The following is an 18,829-nucleotide window of genomic DNA, read 5'->3' as shown; positions in this document are numbered from 1 at the left end:
AAACATAACTTTATTTGCCCTGCACATGTTCCTTGTGAGACAAAACTGAAGCAAACATTTTTTTCTTGGAGATATAGTCTTGAACTCCTTGCACCTCCATGGCTTGAAGCCATATGAAGCTGAAGAGAGCAATCTGGCATGGTGAATAGCATTCTCAACCATTCTAGCTGTTTCAACTGCTGTAGTCAAAGTAAACTTCCCTTCCATTAAGAGTTTCTCTTGAAGTTTGAAAGAAGAGGTTTTCATACCAATCTGGTCTCTAATAATTTCCTCAGCTATGTTGCCAAACTCACAAGTAGCACTCACAAATTATGCAGTTGAGTTTCCCACATTTGGGGAAATCGCAGGGGTCAGCACACCCGCAGTGCAATGGATAAGCCTCACCCTGGGAAAACCACCTTCATGATCATGGTATCTCCCCTGCCAGGTAAGTATGGTAAGTGTGTTTGTTACCAGATTCAGCCTGACAAACGTGTTACTGACAATTTGTAATCTTTTGAATAATATCAATAACATCATCACTTTGAAGGAAGAATTTAAACAAACATGTGAGTAATGACAACATAATAATAGAAAAATGTTTGTACTCCCACCCCACCTTCCTTTTCCAACAAACTGAAACTGTAAGTTACAATTTTGAACGGAATGTTAAGTAATTTCAATATATATCTATTTCTTTCAGCCCCTGATGAAGGCTATATGTGATTAGCCGAAACGCATTGGGCCTTTTATACATTTTTAATTATAAAAACGGAATAAAATTGTGACTTTTTATCATATTGTTTTGTCATTCTGGGCAGCTCCCTCCAACTATTTGTTATATTGAATGACATCCACTTTTTTCCACCTTTATTATTTATCACACCTACACACTGTTATGAATGCATCGACTTAGTTGAAATTATGAAGATTTTTTTTAAATGGTGCTTATTACAGCTGCAGCCCATCACAAAAAATCCATGCCGATTGCAGCCACAGCCCACAACCAGATATCACCGCCAGTGCAAAAACATAGCGGACTGCCGAATTCTGTCGGAATCTGGTCCTAAGTTCAATTTAGCAGATATTCTTCCCCATCCCTAGAAATGAGTAAGAGTCAAGAAGATTCTCTGCCCTTTCCTGTCTACTTTGTAGGGTGCTATAAACTCTCTGACAGCCAACTCAATTCCAGTGAGTAATAGGTGACAGAGAAAACACACATATGGATTAGTCTACCTTCACAATCAGTAAGAAATTCCTCCTTTAGTGTGGCAGCACCTACACTTTGGAACTCCTTGCCTATTGACATTAGGCAGGTGCCTTCATTTTACTCTTTTTGGTATCTGCTAAAAACATTTTTTGTTTAGACAAGCCCACCAAGTCATGTAGAAGCTATTATGTTTTTTATCTGTTTTTAACTCGTTCTTGGTTTTATTATTTTGACTGTTTTTGACTGTTTTTGCAAGTAATTTTATTGTTTTAATTCCTTTTGCAAACCACTCTGAAGTTTTTTTTTTTACAATAAAGCAGTATATAAATGTTGTAAGTAAATACATAGATGAATTTCAGAGTCACTGTGACCCCCAGGCCTCTTTCCTCTTCTAGGAACAAAAAATCTACCGTATATCAACTCAGACCATTTGGTACCATCTAGTTCAGTCCTGATGATATGGACTAGCCTTGCTCTCCAGGATCCCAAGAAATAAGTCTTTTCCAGAGATTGGAATTTGGAATTGCATGCAAAGCATGTGTGCTTCCACTGAGCTATAGTCCTTCCCATTGAAAAATTATCTTTACAAATTGCTCTTTTCAATTCACTAATGAATACCTAGGGCGGATCCACACCATGCATTTAAAGCACATTCAACACATATTTGAAGGACATGAATCCCACCACAGAATCATGGGAACTGTAGTTTGTTAAGGGTGGTGGGAACTATAACTGCGAGGGGGAAACTACATTTCCTAGGATTCTTTGCCTGCATATCGATCATTTTAATTAATTTTAAAAATGGAAATCAACTACGAAGTTTACAGGGTGATCATGGGCTACTCACCATCTCTTAGCCTAATCTGCCCCTCAGGGTCAAAACAACAGAGGGGGACAATGATCACCTCAAGGAAGAAGGGCACACTTAACATGTAGAGGAAACAATAATGTACCATAGTGTGAAATCAGATACATATCAAGACATAGTATAAAGAAATATCTATATAAGCATGAACAGGCCAGGTGCTAGCACATGGCCAGGTTGGGCACTGGGCTAAGGGCCCAGGATCTCACACAGGGCCCCAGGGGGCCCTCCCAGGATAAGCGCAGGCCGGCAGCACAGGAGGAAATCAGCGGGTGCCACCGCAGGCAAACCCCAGCTCCACTTTAACAGAGTCTGTCCTGCTCAGCTGTGCCAGCCAAAGAGAAGTGACAGGCTGGTTGCTAAAGAGCTGCCTGTCCTGTCCTGAGTTTCAGGCATAAGAGGAGGGGCAAAGCTTACTGGACTATAGCATCAGAAGTGAGGCAATGCTGAGGGGAGGAAGTGGCTGAAAAAGAGTCTAACTACATTTGTTCTAATGTCTGCTCCAAAGTAAGCCCTGTTGAATTCAGAAGGGCTTCCTCCTAGGTAAATTTAGTTAGAATTGCAGCCAAGAGCTTGGAAGGAAGGTAAGAAGGCTCTCCTGGTTTTCTTAGGCTGCAATCCAATTATCTACTCAGAAGTAAGCTCCATTGAATGCAATGGGACTTACTCCCAGGTAAGTGTGCATTGAACTTCAGCCTTAATTACATAATTATGGCCTCCCCACCCTCTCATTCCCTTTGCCCCACTGATCTGCTAGTGTGTGTGAGAGAGTGTGAATAAGACCTTCTCTCTCATTTTTCTGGCAAGCTTCCATTGTTCAGGTCTGTCCTGGGGGTTTTGTATATAAATTCCCTCTCTTCCCCACCCCTCACCTCCCCACCACCCCAGTTGTAGCTTGGAAGCTCCTATTACAATTTTCATTTATATCTTGCTTTTTCTATAAGGAGCTCAAAGATGGTTCTTCTCCCATTTTATCCTCTCAACATCCCTATGAGGTAGGTTAGACTGAGAGACAGTTACTGGCCCAAGGTCACCCAGCCAGCTTCATGGCTGAGCTGGGATGTGAAACCAGGTCTGGCAGGAAGTCCTAGTTATCATGTGTCTCTTTTTCTTGGAAACTTGTACATTTATAATGCCTGGTGGTAACACAGCATGTTCAGAGACTAATAGTTTGTCCCTAGAAAGGCCCTTTTTTCAGTCCTTCGTACAAAGCCCTATATCAGTAGTACTAATAGCATCAAATCTCCACCAGTGCTGGGTGTTTATTCTGCACTAGACATCAAAGGTGATTCCTCTTATTAGACATTTTTATGAGGGTTTCTGATGGAGTGAGGCATGCTGGAATATTGTGTTGCATTTGTGTTTATATGGGTCTACAGTATCTGAAGGCTTCTCTGCATGTGTCCTGTGATGTGGAGGGATCCTTTAGTAGCATTTCTGTACACTATACACACTTCTTAACATATAGGTGAATTGTAGCCAAATTATTGTGAATGCCCTTTTTTTTTGAGAAATGGAATTTTAACTTTTAAAACAAAGTATTTGCTTAAGAGGGCAGCCTTTAATCTACTTTTCTGTCCTTGGCTTGACCTGGTGCTCTGATCTAACAGTGCCATATGGCAATAAGGAGTTCTAAGATTAATTCTAGAATGCCTCCTAGTATCTCAGCACAGTTTAGTAAGTTGTGATGGCAGGGAAAGGGCCATTGCCACATCTGCCTTGCATGCCGAAGGTCCCTCAGGTTCAGTACCCACTGGTGTCTCCAGGTAGGAGAGATGCCATCAGGGACTGAACCTGAGAGACCTTCTGGGAGACACTCCTGCCTGAGAACTGCTGCCAGTCAGTGTAGACAGTACTGGGCTAGATGGACCAAGGATCTGACTCAGTATAAGGCAGCTTCCTATGTGGGTAGACAATCCTAGTGGAGAATTGAAATATTTATTGTACTGCTTTTTTTCAAATATCTTTGCAAATGACAGGAAAGGATGGATTCAACCACCCATACACATACACTTTTTTGTCTGTGAAAACATTAGAAAAGCCAACAGAAACAGTGAAAAATGAGAATTATTTCTAGTACATTTTGTGGAAGATCCCAGGCTCTGATACTATTCATATAATCTGCCTATCATTAATATGGTGAACCAGAATATATTAGGAAATGAGGCCTACAAAATAGGTAAATTTACCCCAACAAATTAAAATAAATCAAAATTTTGTATTTTTATTTTTTAAGAGGGGTTGCAATATTGGTGAAGATTTGTTTTCTTTAAAAGGAGGCCACAATGGTGGAGGAATCTGGTTTGAGGAGGAAAAGGAGGAGACCCTATGCCCTATGCCTGAGGAACCCCAGAAATCTGGAGCAGCCCTGAGCATGAATGTCAAAGATGTTTATTATTTACACAACCTGTAAAGATATTTATAGTGCAATCCTATGCATGTTTACTCAGAAGCAAGTCCCAATGTATAGAGTAGGGCTTCCTCAAAAAGGGAAGCATGCACAGGACTGCAACCTCAAGTGATAAGTAACTTAATTCCCCCAGCCCAAAATTCAGAATCATGTCACTTTAAGCTGTTTGCAACTGTTTTATACTTGTTTGATAGTTATTGGATTTTAAATGAATTTATTTCTTGTTATGAGCTGCCTTGGTTTCCAACCCTACCTCACAGGGTTGTTGGAAAGATTCCATATATACACATAATAGAGATGTAAAAATACACACACCTCATATAATAGTTTATTGTCAAAACCAGTTGGTCATTGCAGAACATTCTTTTAAAAAAATCAGTATTAGTTTTCTACCAAAAAATCACAGTGACTCTTAAGTAAGCCCTGCCTAACTGCTTAAAAAAGGATTTGAGGGGGAAAGAAAGATTTACAACATAGTCCTTTGCTGTGTTCACTAAAAAGTCCCATAGATTTATAGCACTATCCTAACCACGTCTACTCAAAAGTAAGTCCTACTGAATTCAATGGGGTTTACTCCCAAGTATATGGGATTAGCATTGTAGCTTTCCTTCTAGAAAAGTGAGTATAGGGTTAAAGCTTCAGTTGGGAAGGTTTTCAAAACAGGCTATGAATTAGACAAATAAATTGCCCTCCTCAACAGCCCAGGGAAATTAAACTTGTTTGACTCTTTATAATTAGAAAAGAATAACACATTGTAATGGCATCATAAGCTGCAGCATGTACACTATTTCAGATTTCTGTTCAAGAATTATATGAAAGATAAAATGTATAATGTGCTATTTTTGCAAGTAATTAAAAAACCCTGCATGTATACATTTATTATAATCATAACTGAAATTGTTTACTGTGAATGCCTACCAAGATCCTGCTGTGATCTTCAGTTCTAGATTTCCTGCTATATTATTGTAGAAAGGCAATTTTACTGCTGAAAGTTATACACTCACTCAACTTTTGATGTGCAGACAAGCAGGAAAAGGAAACTGTTTTCAGGATTTGCAATGGGTTTTAGCTATTGCCTGGTGGTCAGCAAATCTCTCGTTAATCACAACCTTGACTTCACTTATTGGCTAAAAACCTGAAAGGGCAGGGAATAGAGCCTCCGACTTCTAACAGAAGTTGTGAGGGAGTTGACATTTTGGTATGTATCTCTTGAATCAGACCACCTAGAAACTTAATTTTTTAAAAAAATGAAAGGTAGGAGTCCGGAGATTGGGGTTACTCATGCAGAGTCTCTGGGTGAAAACCGGAGATCTGGCAACCCTAGATAGGATATGCAGTCATGCAAGGACTAGAAACTCCACCCTCTGAACAGTGGCCTTTGTTATTGTTTGTTTGTTTATTGTCCTTATAGCCAGCCCTTCACCAAATGGTCCCAGTGTGGGTTACCAAAATATCACAATAAAGGTAAGTACAATGTACAATCAAAATAATAAAGTAAAAATAGTCCCAGGCTATGGTCTGAAGGCACATGAGGCCAGCACCCTGGGTTAGGTCTGGTCAGTGCCTGGACGGGAGACCGCCTGGGAACCAGATGTAAGCTGCCTTGGGTTTCATGAAAAAAGAAAGGCAGGGTATAAATGTAATAAATAAATAAATAAATAACAAAAGGAGGGAAGATGGCCACCACTTGACCAACAGCCTGTGGAGAGAGGTGCTTCTTGACAAATCATCAAAAAGTATAGTGATGGTACAAGATGCACCTCTTACAATATTTATTTACACTATTTTTAAAATATATTTCTAGCTTATCCTTCAATATGTGATCCCAATATTGGTTAACCTACAACATAACAAAAACAATTCACAACAGTTAAGAGCAGGTAAAAATAGAACTTTGAAAGTTCAGTCATAAAAACACCCAGTAATGCTGCAGTAGCTAACATCCCATAAATGCCCAGGCAAAAAGATAAGGTAGGCCTTGGCTTCAGAATGAGTCAGGTTCGTCTAGCCCTATCTTGTCTACTGTGGAGTGCCTCTCAAATCTGATGCAGAGACATTTCCTAGCCGTGCTGTTTTTAAACTGGGAAGTTTGTTATGGGTTCTTCAGTGAAAAGATCGGTAATGGAAGAGAGATCTGGACTCTGCAGTTTTCCTGCTTCAAGCACTGGGGAAGACATGAGATAATTCCTCCCATGAGTCTTTTGGATCAGGAAATATAGAACGAAACACACACACACACCACTCTTGGCTACCTAACAATGATAACGTAAGTTCAAAACCGTACCTATAGAAATTGTAAAAAAAAAAACCTCTCTAGTGCCCTGAGAATGAGGCAGAAAAAACTTGCAAGGGAAAGCAACTTTCAAGAAGTTGGAGGACTGATTTTGTCACAGTGCTAAATTACATTTAGAAGTCTGTGTCCGAAGACTTCCCCACCTCAGGATATTAATACTAACATGTGGATGGCAGGGGAGTGAGGATGCACACATCACCGAAGGTTGCACCAAAGGTGCAGCCTCACAACACTTCTGTATACACTTTGCCTCTTCAGACGAGTGAAAGGAGCTAAAGTTATGGCCACTTACTCAGGACCAGTTCACCCATGCACATTCATTGTTAAATTGAAACTTCAGGGTATAACTTGCATACCTGAATGAGCCATCGTAAATGCAACATTGCAAGACTAACTTTCATTGCCCACTGACATCTTAAGTGTGTGGCTTTTAAAGTGAGTTATCAAGAACAGAGTAAGATAAATTCAAGCCATGCAGGTTTCTGCAAGCCCACATCTGGAGGGTAAGTCAACATTGACATTACAAAATGTGGAGCTGAGTAAAAAGGAAAGATATCTATCATTAGAACAGTAATTCCAAAACTGGCAGGTCACAATAGTGTATCATGAGAAATAATTAAATCAAATACTTTAAAAGAATTCTGTGAGGATAATGCACCCTAGGGAACTGAGTAACGTGTCTCTGTATGATTTAACTGTTCTGGCCCTGCCTCCTTCCAGCTAGCTGCCACTTGTGCAGATAATTCTGCTATGTCTGTGCATTAAGTATGATTGAATCTCTCAGTCACTCCCAATACAGAATTTCAGCAGAATTACCTTCCCACTCCACCTCACAGAGGAGGCTGCCCATTGGTTCTCTGCTGGAGTTACTGCTCTGGACTTGTCTCCTTCCAGTTAGGACACTCAGAACAATGACTTACGCAGAAAAAGGAGCACTTCTTGCTCTTTCACACTCTGATAGTAAACTACTTGGATGTACAACTGAAATGCACCTCCAGTTCAGAGCTTGGAAAAGTTACTTTTTTGAACTACAACTCCCATCAGCCCCAGACAGCATGGCCACTGGATTGGGCTGATGGGAGTTGTAGTTCAAAAAAGTAACTTTTCCAAGCTCTGCTCCAGTGTATACTATATCCAGTGTGGATTTTTCACATTCCGCAATGTTAAATTGAAAACACCCCCGTGCCATTCTGCTGCTTCCCATAATCTCATTTCAAAACAAAACCTTATAAAATGTATAGACCTGAATTCAGAAACTCTTACTTAACAACCCTCTAAGTTTTCATGGCCATACAAAAAACACTCAGAGAAAATCGAGAGTTCAATGTGTAAAATGGGGGGGGGGGGAACCAGACCTCTGTTGGACATTTTTCTGTGAGTGGTCTCATAATTTGTTGAAATTAATTAAAAATCAGCCATGTTCACAGAGTACCTGTAATCCTATTACTGACCTTGCCCCAAACTCTAATCTTCATCTTCTGCAGTTAAAAAATGCATGGCTGATTTTTAATTAATTAATTGAAGAAATTTAACATTGAAGCCTATTTGAACACTATTATAGTATCGGGCATGCTCAATAAGGACCATCAGTGTTCTAAAAGCCAGACTCACAGCTGTTTGGCTTGGCTAATTAGGGGGCCACACCCATACCAGATATTTGTCTCAGTTTAGATAATTATGGCTTCCTCAAAGAATCCTGGGAAGTGTAGTTTGTGAAAGGTGCTAAGAGTAGTTAGGTCACTCCTATTCCCCTGACAGAACTCCAATGGCCAGAGTGGTTTAACAGTCAGCCCCTCTTCTGGGGATTGTAGCTCTGTGAGGGGAATAGGGTGTCTCCTAGCAACTCTTAACATCCTTCACAAAATACGCTTTCCAGGATTATTAGGGGGAAGCCATGATTGTCCAAAGTGAAATAAAGGTCTGGTGTGGATGTGCCAAGTGACACTTTGTTTTAAATTTGGGTGGGAGACTACATGTGCCTGCTGTAGAATAAAAAGGTGGGGGAAACCCTGAAAAACAATGATACTGCTCACAATCCTTTCCTTTTGGAAAGGAAAGGGGCTTCCCCTCTGCTCAGTGCCTGCCCAACAAATCTCCTCCCCTCCTCCCCCTCCCCTCCCTTTCCCACCCTTCCCCTCCCCCTTCCTCTCCCCTCTCCCAGGCCAGTTTAACCTATCCTAAGCATGATTGTACAGGAGTAGATACCATTGAACTAAGAAAGCGTGCAAATTATCAAACCTGTCCTCCCCTTCTCCCTTCTATGCCCCTTCCCTCCCCCTTCCTTCCCTCCCGCCCCTTCCCCTTCTAATCCCCTTCCCCCCCCTCCATGGTCAGTTTTACCTATTCTAAGCATGATTGCAGGGGAGGGATCAAACCTGCATTTCCCTTCCCCCCTCTCCTCTCCTTCAGCCTCTCTCTTTCCCTTCCCCTCCTTCCCCTCTCCTCTCCCTTCCTCCCCTACCCACTCCAGCCCTCTTTCCCTCCCTCTTCTCCTCCTCCCTCACGGTCAGTTTCACCTGTCCTAAGCTTGATTGCAGGGGAGTAAATCCCATTGAACTCAATAAGCATGCAAATGATCAATCCATTCTCAGCAAACTTGCACAGGATCCCATTTCTTACCTTCTGGATTGAAAAGTAGAGAAATTCACTAATAGGCAAAAAAACAAAACAAAAAAAGCCTTGTGGTTTAAGAACATACCTATAGCCAACAGATATTTCTATCAAACTTTAAAAAGCAAGGAAACTGGGCAGCTATAGTGAATGCCCCAGGGGAGCAGGAGACCTGACCTCCTCTCTGAGATATTGGACTGTCCTCCAAATCTGTAAAAATGCAAACACAATTTGGGTTGGTCTTCCACAGTCCAATCTACTTCATGTGTAGCTTGGAATAATTTTGGTCAGGAATTTGGCTATAGGTATGTTCTTAAACCTCAAGGTTTTTTGTTTTTGTTTTGCCTATTAGTGAATTTCTTTAAAAAGTCTGCCAGTGTACAGTATTCTTTTTCTTACATGTATATCCCAGGGGAAAAATAAAACCAGTTGCAGGCTCAGCCTTCATCCCTCCCAAAGGCTCTACAGAACAGGATGGTTTTCAAAAGTCTCTGGAACACCATCAGGGAGGGAAGAGTGGGCTACTTGGGATAGGGTGTGCCAGAGCTTGGGGGCCACAACTGAAAAGTCTCTCTTCCACGTGCCTGTCAGTCCGACATCTTTCATTCCAGGCACACATAGGAGACCTGAGGCAACTGATCTTAAATCTTAAAATGTAGTGGTCACCACTAGTTAAGTTATAAATGACTGAATCATTACTTATTTTTCAGAAATGGATAAAAGAACTTCAATCACTTGCCATGGTCAATCACAACAGGATAGAAATATATTGTTTATTTTATTTGGCTTGAGATGTGTGCTAAGTTTCTAACTGTCTCCATTTCTTCTATTGAATGCAGTATGATCACACCACTGCTGAGACTTGCCAGTGCACCAAGAATCAATGCAATTTCCCTCTCCCCTTTTCCCTCTATGCCCTTTGTCTTTCCAAAGCCTTTTTACCTGTGGGCACAGTGACTTAGCAGAAATGCTGAGCAACTTTCCAAGGGGATAGAAAAAAATATAATAAAAGTGTAAAAAAAACCACAACCTCAAAACCAAGCATCAGCTTCTGATTTATAGTGTAGTTCAACCCAGCTACAGTTGTCTTATTCATTGAGCAATGTTGTTTTGTATTTGATGGCAATCTCGCCCTTGGATGTGCCTGCATAGCTGCTTCTAATATCAATGGCAATTTAGAAGTTCATTCTAATCAGAAGTCTTGTCATGCATTTGGAAAGGAGTTTGCTGGAAGAGGAAAAGTTAGAAGCAGGATGAAAGGCTGGTTGGGATACTGGGATAGCTTACTAGCACAATGGGAGCATATTACAGCACAGTGAAAGGCATGCTTCGATTTGACAATGGAAGCAGGCTATTTGATTGCTAACAATGTATTTGATCTTGCCAGATAAAGGATGCTTCCTGTCAGTGTCAGAGTGCCCTCAATTTCCACTGAAGTTCTGAACTGTGACCAGGTGTGTTTGAACCTTGACAGTATGACCTGTATACCCAGTGGTGGCTCTGGCATTTTGAATCCTTTTGAGCATTACTGCCAGATTTTGGAGAACTCACTGAAAATACACCTTGAGCATCCTTGACAGAAAAAAGCATATACGGGACTTAGATTTGAAGTCATTATTTAAGCAAACCTGTGGTGAAGACTGTGGTTTACCTATATGCAGCAAGAAAATCAACCAGGAATGCTGTTATTATCAAATGTGGAATATGGATGTGTGAAACTGGCCCAAGAGTGGGTGCCATAACATAAATATTGAATGTTGCAGTTTTTTACTGATCTAATATTTGGTTTTTGAAAACATTTTCTTTGCCAGCTACCAGCCAAAAATCAGAATCACCCCAATGTTCCCCATAGTCCAGAAACCTGTAAGGACTTTATTTGTAGCCAGGTACAGGGCTGTTTTCCTATTCACAAGTTCCTGTATTCCATTTTCTTGTTACCAATACTCCGGTCCCTTCAGATGTACCTTTTGTAGAACTATAGCTCCTGGTTTTTTCCCTGCATGCTTCCACATGCTTTTGTTATCGTTCCATTATTCTTCTGGAATACTGAAGTCACCAAACCACTATTCCTTCTATCTCAAGAATTCTGACATGTGTGAAAGATCTGGAATGGTTCTGCAATATTTGCATTGTGTGAAAGATGCTCTGTGCAATTTCCCACTGTTAGGTGTGGTAGTGGTGCTTTGAGCAACTTATGTTTCATACCTTTTCCCTGCATTTTTTGATAGGAGGCCTGTCACTGCTGTGTCTAAAATGGCAAATAGTTCACAGTGAACTCAAGTAGTTCCTGCCATCTATTCTCCTAATGTCCCAGAGTCAGAATTCCAGAATAGCCTGTGTTATGTATTTCCCCCTCCCACATGAAAGGGCTATCAGTAATCTGTGTGCATGCTCATAATTTTTGACATTTACTGGTTGGTGGAATGAGGGAACAGAACAGGTTTGACTACAGGCACAGAACATTTCTCAGTCTGAACATATTCTGTCAGTTTGCTTCCTCTCCATTCTCTCAACATTCCGTGCAATCGAGTCCCTATGAGGCTGCTCTTGGGTCTCCCTTAGGTTTTCTTTCTGCAGATTTTTTTGGTATTTTGCAAATGTCACACACACACCCCTTGTGTGTGTCTGTGTGCCGCCAACTTGGTTACAAAACGGTGGGCACCCTCCCCTGAGGTTCAGCATCAGAATGTAAGAAATTAACATCTGAGTACATATAACACATTATTGAGTCTTTATAGCAGATCCCTAAATCAGTCAGAAAAGGCAATGCAAAGAAAGAATGCAACAAGTCTACCATGAACATGATGGATATAAATCCCAGAAAAAGCTATGAAAGGGTTTTCACAATCACCTTCCCTGAAGTTACATCATCCACATACAGAGAAGGAAATAATATATAGCTCATTTCACTGTTTGGTCTGAGTTAGTAACAATGTTTAGAATCAACTGTAGGATTGGACTAGGTCCCCTGCAGGTACATTCCAGCTAGAACTATTGGAGACATAGAGATTGTTCCAGTGCTCCAGAGATGGCCCCCAGTTCTTCTTGTTCAGTTTTTAAAAAAAACCTTACCTTTCTACCCACACCCTTACACAGGCAGAGGGTATCCCTAGGATTTTAGACATATTTGTAAAAAATGTCCTCACACACATTCTGGAAAAAACAGTTCAATGGTCATTTCAGCTGTCACTCAAACTTGAACACATTCAGCCCTCTCCACCCTTTTAGATAGAACTTTATGTAAATTGGCCTTACACAGTTTAGTTCCCAACCTCAAGTACTTGTTGGATTGTCTTTGCCTACCCAATTGCCAATGCCATCATTTGAGGTTCTCCTCTACTCAACCCTCCACTTGCTGAGGTAAGGCGAGTGGTAACCAGGAGGGAGAGCTTTTCTGCTTCTGGCATCCTGCCTCTGGAATATCTTCCCAAGGGCATCTTGCCTGGTGCCTGGCTGAAAAAATGAAAGGCTGAGAAAACTGAAACTGACAGATCTTTCAATCCCTAGATATAGTTCAGAGGAGAAGGGGCCTCCCACCAGGCTAGATGACCTACAGCTGGCTCCCTGTTTTCTCCTCCAGGAAAGGAAAATGATGTGGAAGGTGATTGATGATGGCAAGTCCTCTTCCCCAGCCTCCGGGAAGTTCCAACTGCTAGTGCAAGTCTTATTGCACTCCACTATTGTTGTCCTCACAACAATTCTGTAAAGCAGGTCAGTATTACTATTCCCTGAAGGAGTGGTGTACAGACTAGCCTTGGGCTATCTAGCGAATTCATAACACAGAGGCAAGATCTGACTGGAGATTTCCCACCTTGCACTCCCATGAGCCTTTTTCATGCTGTTGCTGTTCACTTCTTTTTGCTGTTTTATTTATTTAATTAATTCTATTTGTTAATCACTTCCTATGAAATAACTCAAAGCAATTTCACAGAAAAAAACATCAACAATAAAAAGTTAAAAACAATTCCATATATTCAAACAATGTAATGTGTACAAACAATTCCACACATAAAAACAATTATATATGTAAAAACACTTATAAATCTAATATAGATAGAGTGGCATAAAGATCTCCACTGAAAGAGCTTGCTGAAAAACTAAAGTATTCAAAAACAATAGGGATGGTGCATGCCTGATATGTAACAGATGGGTACTCCAAAGGGCAGGTGTCACGTTAAAGGCCCGACCTCTACAGTAAATCGTATGGAATGGACCTACTGATGAGATGGTATCTGCAGGAGGCCCTTTCTTACAGAATGCAGTGATTGATTGGGAATATAGGGGGCGAGACAATCTTCAAGGTATTCCTGTTTCAAGTTGTATGGGGCTTTGTACATCAGCTTGAACTTTACCTTGGTATACAGAAGAGAAAGCAGAGAAGAAATGAGCATTTGGACTGTGTCACAAACTCTGCTTACATAAAATGGAGGTTGTCATTAGAAGCAGCCTGTCTTATCTGTGGAGAGTTAAACTAAGATGCTGCAGAATTCATAAACATGATATGCAATGCAATCCTAAGCATGTTTACTCAGCTGTGAGCTCAGTGGGTCTTACTCCCATGAGGAATACAGCCTTACACTATTTTTTTGTGATTTGAAAAAAGCTTGTCTGGGTCTCTACCACACAAAGAAACTGTCACCCATTTGGTGCTATCTATTTATTTAAATTTTCCCACCCTTATTCATAGGTCAGAATGGCATACATAACCCCCTCTCTATTTTATCCTCCCAGTAACCTGCTTGGATTAGACTGTGAAAAAAAAGTGACTGGTTCAAGGTCCTCGTAAGCTTTGGTGCCCCAGTTGGAGTCTACATGCAGTCTAACATCCCACTACACCAGATTGGTGTATTTTGTGACTCCTCCATGACAGCATGACGGCAACAATTTTGGATAACAATGGCTCTCAAAGTGATCCATTCAAAGTGGGATCAGGTGTCAAACAGGGATGGGTCACTGCTCCAAGCTTATTTGCTATTTTCATTGCCATGATTCTACACCTTGTTGAGGGGAAACTTCCCACTGGCGTGGAAATCAAATACCGAACAGATGGAAAGCTTTTTAATCTCAGTAGGCTGAAAGCAAAAAGTAAGGTAATTACAACCTCTGTCGTAGAACTTCAATATGCTGATGATAATGTAGTCTCCGCACATTCAGAGAAAGATCGTCAAACTATCCTAAATGTCTTTGCAGAAGCATATGAAAAGCTTGGCCTCTCGCTTAACATCAAAAAACCAAAGTGCTTCATCAGCAAGTGCGAACCAATCCCTCTGTAGCACCATCAATCCAGCTTAATGGTGCGACACTGGAGAATGTCGATCACTTTTCTTATTTTGGCAGCCATGTCTCTGTTAAAGCTGACATCGACAATGAAATTCAGCATCGTCTGAGCACTGCGAGTGCCGCATTCTCCCGAATGAAACATAGAGTGTTCGAGGATTGGGATATTCACAGGGAGACCAAAATGCTTATTTGCAAAGCCATTGTACTACCGACCTTACTGTACACTTGTGAAACATGGACCAACTACAAACGCCACTCCCAACTTCTTGAAAGATTCCACAAACGCTGCCTCTGGAAAATTCTGCAAATCACTTGGGAAGATAGGCAGACTAATGTTAGCGTATTGAAAGAAGCAAAGACCACCAGTGTTGAAACAATGATCCTCCAACATCACCTTTGCTGGACCAACCATGTTGTTCGAATGCCTGATCACCGTCTGCCAAACCAGCTACTTTACTCCCAACTTAAGGATGGAAAATGGAATATCGGTGGACAGCAAAAGAGGTTTAAAGATGTTCTCAAAACTAATCTTAAAAAGTGTAACATGAGCATCGAGAACTGGGAAGCCTTGGCCCATGCACATTCCAATTGAAGGCAGGCCATTATCAAAGGTGCTATGGACTTTGAAGAAGCATGAGTATAGGGCGAAAGGGACAAGTGAGCTAAGCGGAAGGCATGTCAAGCAAATCCTCATTGTGACCATCTTCCATCTGGAAACCTATGTCCTCACTGTGGGAGGCTGTGTGGCTCCAGAATTGGCCTCCACAGTCACTTATGGACCCACTGTTAAAGACCTTACCCTGGAAGACAATCTTACTCGGCCACGAGTGATCACCAATAAATGAATGAATGACATGCAGTCTAACATCCCACTACACAACTGGTTGTCTTCACTACACTACTCCAGCTCCCAAGACTATGCTGCTTAGAACTGATCACTTAATTGTTCCACCTGAATTAGACCATGGTGAGGGCAGGCAAGGTCCCTGAATTGTTTGTCATGAGCCCAAGCTGAGAAGCCACCTCTCCCCCTACACCCTACCTTTGTCACTTAGATGTGTGGATGAAGATTTGTTGATGTTTCTAGATGCTCCTGTGATAAATACTCTAGCACCTGCTTTTCGCATTTGGGCACTAGGTCTTAGAAATTCTCTTCCCTTATGTTGGAATGAGAGGTAACACTTGTTGTTAGTTACCTGAACCAGTGAGGGCTGCTAGACAGAAAGAGTAATGTTTGTGTTCTTGCTTGATTTTTGAGCCTCTCTTTCTCCTCCTTCTCAGACCACGGCCCTCCTTTGTTCTCTCCATGTTGTGAGGCTGTGCCATCCTGAGCTCTCACTTAGAGAAATGGCAATGTATGATAGAGAAGTAAATAAACTTTAATTTTTCTTTCCTACCTGTACCAGTGGTCTTAACATACTGATCAGTTGCAACTGCTGTGTAACTCTGCTGACTTCAAATACCTTAGAAGCGAGTCCCAATATTATGTTTTTAATGTTTGTTAAAAACTTCATTTCTCCTAGGCCTCCCCAAATTAGCCTATTTTATTTCTGCAGTTTTTAATTGTCGGTGGTGTTTATGCCTTAATGCTGTTTTTATCACCTGTAAAGTATTTTATGTTTTGTTCCTGTTCTCCACTTTTCACGCTGCTTTATTATTTAGTTGTACTGTATCTTGTATTTCTATATTTGTCAGGTGTTGTTTTTTTATTGGAGATTGTAAGGTGCTTTGAGAAAGAAGTTCCTCAAAAAGTGGAGTATACAGTTTTAAAACAAATGAATAAATAACTGATGATTTTGCATACACCGCTATATACCCTCAAAATCAGATGGCATGCAAAACTTTGGTTTGGTAAACAATCCAAGGTTGCCTTGGATATTACATTTCTCTACTCATCATTTAAAGAGGCTGCACATGAATGCCTCATAATGTGAAACACATGGAATGGGGGAAAAATGAAACAGCTCTGATAACCCCTTAGTCAAAACATTGACTGACCAAATGGCAACACATTCCCAGGAACACTTTTTTAAAGTCTTACTGTGCTATTTAGGTAACATTTCCTACCTTTATCTATTCCCCTTTCATGGTCCCACTTGAAGCAGGTCACGTCAACTGCACAACCACATAAGAATAGTCTAATTCAGGCAAAGAAATGTACTTGGTTACTCACAGTTGTGTAACTTGGCCTTGATGTGCCAAGTACAGCAGCAGAGAAAAATGAAAAGGGGCAACAGATACGTGGAAGGAGCAGAGTAAAGAGTAAGAGATAGGGAAGGAAAAGCTGTGACTTGTAGGGGGCTAGATGTCGCCACACTTGGTGGTTGGCAGCTGAGTCTGACTATGTAAACTCCCAGTCTGTTGAAAAACACTGCACTGGAATTTGTGTGAAATGACATGTGGGTGCTCTCAGAGGCCTTATCTCTGTAATGAGGCCATTCATACACATGCACAGAGGCCATCGTTTGGTGTTGCAGCAGTCAAATAAGGAAACTGCACGCGTGTGCCACCAGAACCTCATTTCTCTGCAGCCCTTTCAGATTTGTAAAGAAAAGTGTGTGTGTGTGTGTGTGTTTCAGAGGGAGCAAGAAGCTTTGCTGGGACCCAGGAGCTCAGGTCTGTTGTACACACTGTAAGAGAGCTGGGTCAGCACTTCCCTCTCCCCCAGGCCCACAAGCTGCCTACTGGTAGCATCGATTAAAATGCTTTTTTTTCCTGCTGGGTCTCTCTCCTTTCTTCTTAGTCTCTCTGTGGGCCCGAATGATCTTGTTTTGGCTCCTGTTCTCCCCTTCCTTTTCACTTTTTAACTTCCCACGTTGCTGCTGCTATTGGAGACTTTGCGCTTCTCTCCATCACTCCGTTGTTCTCCCTTGGTCCGCTGTTGTAGCGCAAACGCGCATGCTCCAACTTTTCCCTTTCCCCGTCTCTCCTCCTCCTCCCCCCCCCCGCCCTTGCTCCATCCGGGGAACTCCGAATTAGCATTGACAGCCGTGGCACAACTTTTCCCGAGGCAAAGTGAAATCAAGGCGCGCACTCTGAGAAAATATAGTCCCTCCCGTTTTTAAGTCTTCTTGGTCCCCATTGGAGGGGCGACTGAGCTGCACGAGGCGATTAATCGGGTCCTGGGCGGAGCAGGGGGCCGTCTAGGGGCCCATGGGGATTGTTGGCTAGGGAGCGGGGGGGAGCCTTTCCCCCCTAGTTTGGCGGAAAGTGAGTGATTTGTCTGTGTCCCTAGCAAAGAGGCAAAGAACTTGCTTTGCAGCCTGAGTAGTTGTTTCTTTCGATTGTTGTTACCGCTGTTTTAAAGGAAAAAAATCTCTGTTTTTTGGTTGTTGTTTTGATTTGTTACGGTGTTCTGTTGTTGTTGTTGTTACAAAGAAAAAAAAATTCACCAAACTTCACTGGGATTCGAAAGTGGGAGAAAAGTGTCTAGCAAGTTGAAAGAATGGAGCTGCACAGCTTGCAAGAGGCGTTAAAAGTGGAAATCCAATGTCATCAGGTAAAAGAGAGAAAAAGACCGACAGAGAAATACTCTTACATTCCTTGCGTTAGGGCGAGAAAGATAATCTGAAAGAATCCAACACTGTGTGCTTACTAAGTAGCTGTGGGTTGTTGTCGCAGGGTCTATCGATCGGGGGAGGGGGAGAGAGAGAGAGTCAAAGGGGGGAGGGCTGGTGGTAAGAGTCGCGGGAGGGGGGAGAGAGAGAGACTCTTTAGGAGCCTCCCTCATCTTCCTCTACAAGCTTACTTACAGTGTGGACCACGTTACAAAAGTAGTTTTAGAGATTGTTTGGCTGAGTTTAGGCGTGAGTGTCTATGTTGTTGAGATCCGGAGTTAACATTGCGGTTGGTACTTGTGTGTGTGTGTGTGTGTGTGTGTGTGTGTGTGTGTGGAGAGATTAGGACGAGACTTGAATATTTATGAGCTTTGCTTGAAACTGACTCGCTGTGTTTACTTGCCTCTTTGTTCCATACCCCCTCCCTCCCCCTTACACACACACACATACACACACACTTTAAAAAATCCATCACACGTGAACCACTTTCTAATTCCTTCTTTTTCGGGGTAATTTTTTTTTAGAAACTAGTTGCACAGATGAAGCAAGATCCACAGGTAAATGCAGATCTCGTGTGTGTGTGTTTGTGTGTGTGTGTGTGTTTTAAAAATCCCATCCTCTTCAG

The 18,829-nt window shown here is 41.7% G+C and overlaps 1 protein-coding gene and 1 pseudogene across 1 annotated transcript in view; one reads left to right on the top strand and one right to left on the bottom strand.

Annotated features, from left to right (window-relative positions):
• Window positions 1–284: 284 nt before the first annotated feature.
• Window positions 285–435, bottom strand: LOC133363515 (U1 spliceosomal RNA; annotated as a pseudogene).
• Window positions 436–17,662: 17,227 nt separating this feature from the next.
• Window positions 17,663–18,829, top strand: part of PHF21B (PHD finger protein 21B) — a 338,743-nt gene continuing 337,576 nt past the window's right edge. Inside the window, exons 1-2 of the mRNA XM_061582401.1 lie at window positions 17,663–18,146; window positions 18,729–18,761. Coding sequence (XP_061438385.1) covers window positions 18,093–18,146; window positions 18,729–18,761 — 87 coding nt within the window. The 5' untranslated portion in view covers window positions 17,663–18,092. The remainder of the gene's footprint in view (window positions 18,147–18,728; window positions 18,762–18,829) is intronic.

The sequence above is a fragment of the Rhineura floridana genome, chromosome 8 (assembly GCF_030035675.1).
Source record: "Rhineura floridana isolate rRhiFlo1 chromosome 8, rRhiFlo1.hap2, whole genome shotgun sequence".
Classification (NCBI taxonomy): domain Eukaryota; kingdom Metazoa; phylum Chordata; class Lepidosauria; order Squamata; family Rhineuridae; genus Rhineura; species Rhineura floridana.
Note: the sequence above shows the minus strand (reverse complement) of the source record. Positions and strands in the feature narration are given on the sequence as shown.